The sequence below is a fragment of the Rhinolophus sinicus genome, linkage group LG05 (genome assembly GCF_036562045.2).
Source record: "Rhinolophus sinicus isolate RSC01 linkage group LG05, ASM3656204v1, whole genome shotgun sequence".
In the NCBI taxonomy this organism is placed as follows: Eukaryota; Metazoa; Chordata; class Mammalia; order Chiroptera; family Rhinolophidae; genus Rhinolophus; species Rhinolophus sinicus.
Window position 1 is genome coordinate 78,082,570 of NC_133755.1, and position 6,282 is coordinate 78,088,851.

At 41.4% G+C, this 6,282-nt stretch overlaps 1 protein-coding gene across 2 annotated transcripts; it reads left to right on the plus strand.

The window, feature by feature from the left end:
* Positions 1 to 375: 375 nt before the first annotated feature.
* LOC109439186 (L-lactate dehydrogenase A chain) lies at positions 376 to 2,069 on the plus strand. 2 transcript variants are annotated; one of them, XM_074332597.1, is made up of 2 exons: positions 376 to 1,184; positions 1,454 to 1,759. In XM_074332597.1, exons 1-2 carry the CDS (start codon positions 498 to 500, stop codon positions 1,727 to 1,729), a joined length of 963 nt encoding a protein of 320 aa, XP_074188698.1. In that variant the 5' UTR covers positions 376 to 497; the 3' UTR covers positions 1,730 to 1,759. The 2 variants fall into 2 exon arrangements, with proteins under 2 accessions (XP_074188698.1, XP_074188697.1); XM_074332596.1 differs by having other exon boundaries at positions 377 to 2,069.
* Positions 2,070 to 6,282: the final 4,213 nt, after the last annotated feature.

The following is a 6,282-nucleotide window of genomic DNA, read 5'->3' on the forward strand; positions in this document are numbered from 1 at the left end:
GCCCCCTGCAACTAAAATTGAACATGGCACTTTGAGCTGAGCTGCCACTGAGCTCCCGGATGGCTCAGTTGGTTGGAGCACATCCTCTCAACCACAAGGTTGCTGGTTCAATTCCCACAAGGGACGGTGGGCTGTGCCCCCTGCAACTAGAAAACGGCAACTGGAGCTGAGCTGCGCCCTCCACAACTAAGACTGAAAGGGCAACAACTTGACTAAGAAAAAAGGCCTGGAAGTACACACTGTTCCCCAATAAAGTCTTGTTCTCCTTCCCCAATTAAAAAAAAAAAAATCTTTTTTTTTAAAAAAAGAGTGAAATAATTTACCACCAAGAAATTCTTGTATTTTTGCTGAAAAACCTAAAAGCTATTCTTCATTTAGAAAAGGGGGAATGACCGGGGCTGCTGCCGCCAAGTCCGGATCCAACGCTGCGTGCCACAGACGCCCGCTCACCCGCCGCGCACTCCCTGTACTAGATTCCTTTTGGTTCTAAATTCAATATGGCAACTCTCAAGGATCAGCTGATTGTGAATCTTCTTAAGGAAGAACAAAGCCCCCAGAATAAGATTACAGTCGTTGGGGTTGGTGCCGTTGGCATGGCCTGTGCCATCAGTATCTTAACGAAGGACTTGGCAGATGAGCTTGCTCTTGTTGATGTCATGGAAGATAAATTGAAGGGAGAGATGATGGATCTCCAACACGGCAGCCTTTTCCTTAGAACACCAAAGATTGTCTCCAGCAAAGATTATAATGTGACTGCAAACTCCAAGCTGGTGATTATCACGGCTGGGGCACGTCAACAAGAGGGAGAAAGCCGTCTTAATTTGGTCCAGCGTAATGTGAACATCTTTAAATTCATCATTCCTAATGTTGTGAAATACAGCCCCAACTGTAAATTGCTTATTGTTTCCAATCCAGTGGATATCTTGACCTATGTGGCTTGGAAGATTAGCGGCTTTCTCAAAAACCGTGTTATTGGAAGTGGTTGCAATCTGGATTCAGCCCGGTTCCGTTATCTCATGGGGGAAAGGCTGGGAGTTCACCCATCAAGCTGTCATGCGTGGGTCCTTGGGGAGCATGGAGACTCGAGTGTGCCTGTATGGAGTGGAGTGAATGTTGCTGGTGTCTCCCTGAAGTCTCTGCACCCTAATTTAGGCACTGATGCTGATAAGGAACAGTGGAAAGAAGTTCACAAACAGGTGGTTGACAGTGCTTATGAGGTGATCAAACTGAAAGGCTACACATCCTGGGCCATTGGACTATCCGTGGCAGACTTGGCAGAAAGTATGATGAAGAATCTTAGGCGGGTGCATCCAATTTCCACCATGATTAAGGGTCTCTATGGAATAAAAGATGACGTCTTCCTTAGTGTTCCTTGCATCTTGGGACAGAATGGAATCTCAGATGTTGTGAAGGTGACTCTGACACCTGAGGAAGAGGCCCGTTTGAAGAAGAGTGCAGATACACTTTGGGGGATCCAAAAAGAGCTGCAGTTTTAAAGTCTTCTAATGTCGTGCCACTTCACTGTCTAGGGTACAACAGAATTTTAGTTGGAGGTTGTGCATATTGTCCTTTTTATCTGATTTGTACTAAACCAGTAATATTATTAAGACAGCCTAGGAAAAACATCAATTTCCTAAAGTTAGCAATAGGAATGGTTCATAAAACCCTGCGGCTATATCCTGATGCTGGATGGTACTTATCTCGTCCTAAACTGGTTAGTGTGGAATAGTTCCACCCCTCAGAGGCACCACCACTGCCATTGTTGCACACGATGCTACAGTTGCCCTTCAAACTAGATGTGTGTTTACAGTGTTACATAACTTGGGTTCCTTTACCCTGTGTGCCTAATCCGACTTTTTTTTCTCCAGTCCCACAGCTGGAGATCCAATGTATAAATCCAAAATTGCATGTTCTAAAGGATCTTATTTTATGTACTATATGTGTCAGTGTATACTGGAGACTAATGTAAAATGAAAAGTCTACATATTAATAATGCAGTCAACTATCCAAGTGTCGTACCAACAAAAACACCAAATAAACCTTGAACAGTGAAAAAAAAAAAAAAAAAAGGGGGGGGGGGAATGAGGGCCGGCCCGGTGGCTCAGGCGGTTAGAGCTCCATGCTCCTAACTCCGAAGGCTGCCAGTTCGATTCCCACATGAGCCAGTGGTCTCTCAACCACAAGGTTGCCAGTTTAATTCCTTGAGTCCCGCAAGGGATGGTGGGCTCTGCCCCCTGCAACTAAGATTGAACATGGCATCTTGAGCTGAGCTGCCTCCCAGATGGCTCAGTTGTTGGTTGGAGCGCAGGCTCTCAACCACAAGGTTGCCAGTTCAATTCCTTGACTCCCGCAAGGGATGGTGGGCTCTGTCCCCTGCAACTGAAATTGAACACAGCACCTTGAACTGAGCTCCCGGATGGCTCCGTTGGTTAGAGGGCATCCTCTCAACCACAAGGTTGCCGGTTCGACTCCCGCAAGGAATGGTGGGCTGTGCCCCCTGCAACTAGCAACGGCAACTGGACCTGGAGCTGAGCTGCGCCCTCCACAACTAAGACTGAAAGGACAACAACTTGAAGCTGAACAGCACCCTCCACAACTAAGATTGAAAGGACAACAAATTGGAAAAAAAAAAAAGGTCATATGTTTAAAAAAAAAGTGAATAAACTCAGAAAAAAAAATAAAAAAGGGGGAATGAGCCACGATGGAGGAAGTGTGATGCATGAAGCAAAAGAAAAATAGTTCAGTAATATTTGTTGGTAAATACAGCATACGTTTGATTATAAAACATAAGAAACAAAAGTTTTGTCTTAAAATAAGTAGAGCTAAAATTTTAGACAAGTATAATATGAGAATTGGAAGCGAGGGAAGTTTGGAGGATAGTTAAAGACCTAGCTAAGGGACCTAAGATTTTAGGAGTTTAGAGATACTTAACTTTAGCCTTTGTTACACAACTATAAAGTTAACAACATAAGATAAAAATTTAAGGATGATTACTAAAATAATAGAAATAGTATTTATAACTTCCAAAGCAGTGAAAGGGAAAAAAAAAAAGAAAGAAAGAAAATTTAACCAATAAAACAGAAGGCAAATAGTTGGAGGGGATCATCAATAATGTGTGGAAAATAGAAAAAAATAGGTAGTGGTAATAAGACCAATGTATATGTATTAATCCCCCAATAAGTCTTGTACCCATCTGGCACCACACATAGTTATTACAGTATTACTGACTATATTCCCTATGCTGTACTTTGTATCCCTGTGACTGTTTTGTAACTACTAATTTGTGCTTCTTGATCCCTTCAACTTTTTCACCCAGCCTCCCAAACCCCTCCCATCTGGCAACCATTAGTCTATTTTCTGTATCTATGAGTGTGCTTCAGTTTTATTTGTTTGTTTATTTTGTTCTTTATTCCACATGTAAGTGAAATCATGTGGTATTTGTCTTTCTCTGTCTGACTTATTGCACTTAGCATAATACCTCTAGGTCCATCCATGTTGTTGTAAATGGTAAGATTTCATTCTTTATTATGGCCAAGTAATACTTCATTGTATATATGTACCACATCTTCTTTATCCAATCATCTATTGATGGGCACTTAGGTTGCTTCTATATCTTGGTTATTGTAAATAACACTGCAATAAATATAGGAATGTATATATCTTTTAGAATGAGTGTTTTGGATTTCTTAGGTAAATATACAGAAGTGGAATAGCTCGGTCATATGATAGTTCTATTTTAGTTTTTTGGGGAACCTCCATACTGTTCTCCATAGTGGCTGCACCAATTTGCAATCCCACCAACAGGGCACGAGAATTCCCTTTTCTTCACATCCTCACCAACACCAACACTTGTTGTTTGTTGATTTATTGATGATAGCCATTCTGAAAGGAGTGAGGTGATATCTCGTGGGTTTTTATTTTTTATTTTTTTGTTTTTGTTTTTTCTTGGGGAAGGGGAACAGGACTTTATTGGGGAACAGTGTGTACTTCCAGGCCTTTTTTCCAAGTCAAGTTGTTGTCCTTTCAATCTTAGTTGTGGAGGGCGCAGCTCAGCTCCAGGTCCAGTTGCCGTTTTCTAGTTGCAGGGGGCACAGCCCACCATCCCTTGCGGGAGTCGAACCGGCAACCTTGTGGTTGAGAGGACATGCTCCAACCAACTGAGCCATCAGGGAGCTCAGCGGCAGCTCAGCTCAAAGTGCCATGTTCAATTTTAGTTGCAGGGGGCAGAGCCCACCATCCCTTGCGGGACTCGAGGAATTGAACAGGCAACCTTGTGGTTGAGAGCCCACTGGCCCATGTGGGAATTGAACCAGCAGCCTTCGGAGTTAGGAGCATGGAGCTCTAACTGCCTGAGCCACTGGGCCGGCCCCCTCATTGTGGTTTTTATTTGCATTTCCCTGATGATTAGTGATGTTGAGCATCTTTACATATGTCTACCATTTCTATGTTCTATTTGGAGAAAGGTCTATTCAGGTCCTCTGCCCATTTTTAAATTGGATTTATTTATTTATTTTGGTATTGAGTTGTATGAGTTCTTTACCAATTTTTGATATCAACCCCTTATCAAATCTATCATTGTCAAATATCTTCTTCTATTCAGTAGGTCGTCATTTCATTTTGTGGCTGATTTCCTTTGCTATGCAAAAGCATTTTAGTTTGATGTAGTCCCATTTGTTTATTTTTACTTTTGTTTCCCTTGCCTAAGGAGATACATTAGAAAAAAATAACTAACACCAATGCCAGCGAGTTTACTGCCTATGTTTCTAGGAGCTTTATGGTTTGGGGCCTTACATTTAAGTCTTTAATTCATTTTGAGTTTATTTTTGTATAGGATGTAAGAAGGTGATCTAGTTTCATTTTTTTTGCATGTGTCTGTCCAGTTTTCCCAATACCATTTACTGAATAGACTATTTTTAACCCATTGTATATTCTTGCCTCTTTTGTCACAGATTAGTTGACCATATTGGCATAGGTTAAATTCTGAGCTCTCTATTCTGTTCCATTGATCTATGTGTCTGTTTTTAATGCCAGTATCATGTTGTTTGATTACTATATAGCCTTGTAGTAAAGTTTGATATAAAGTATTGTGATACCTCCAACATTGTTCTCCTTTCTCAAGATTGCTGTGGCTATTTGCGGTCTTTTGTGGTTCCATATAAATTTTAGGATTACTTGTTTGTGGGGAAGATGTTAAGAAATTTTGCCTTCATTGGCTGATGTTAGGTTTTGTCTATTAGCTTTTTGTTACTTCACGTGTGAGACTGCATGTGAGGTGATGGTTAGCTTTTTGTTCCCTCAGATGAGAGACTGCACATGGGGTGATCGTTAGCTTAGGGTTAAGAGAATTTCTCCCTTCTCTCATTCCCGGCAGGAGAGATATGGGATGTTGTTTTCTGTCTGTTTGCCTGCATCAGCAGATGAGGTGGTGAAGTAACTAAGTTATATCAGAATTATGTGACAAGCATGTTGCCAGGCTTTGGAAGGCTTTGAGCCGATGGTCCCAGGCGAGAATGGTAAGTGTTGTTTGTTCACATGAACTGGCCCTTCAGCGAGATAAGCAATATTTTTATCACAGTAACTGCCGAACCCTCCCAGAACTGGCCATTCCCTGAGGGGGAGGCAGGAACAAGGAGCTTGGCTCTAAGGTACATCTGAAAGAAAGAAAAAAAAATAAGACAGACCTCAGTTTGCAGTGTACTTTTGTCATTTGTCATTGGTGATTCTTCATCATTCTAACATTTTGGGAACTTGTATGCAACATGCAGCTTACAACATCAGGAGAGGCCCTGACTTCCAGCTGCGGACCTGGTGAGGGCTGGCTGGTTTCTGATCTCTCCAGTGTTGTTCCCCACGGTTAGCCTTCTTGAGGACTTGTTAGCATTTTGGAAACTTACATACAGCTTGCAGCTTGCAGAATCAGAAGATGCTTCAGTTTCCCAGCCATGGACCTGGCAAGATTTTGATTCCTGACCTTTCCACTGTTGTTTCCCCACAGTTTGGTGAGCTTTTGGCATCTACTATAATAGTTGCTATCCCATAAAATTTATTACTGCTTTTAGATACTACTTATTGATGTTATTTGTGCATTTAGCGAAGTGGTTTTTGATCACTAGTAAACATATATTGGGATCTCTTAAACTTATATGTATGTATATTCCTTTGACATGACATTGTTATCAATGTATATAGTTTGGTCTTAACCACCTTTACTTTCTGTCATTAGCACATTGTTTTAATTGCCTCTATCTTTTGCTATTGCATATTGCTAAGTAAATTAATTAG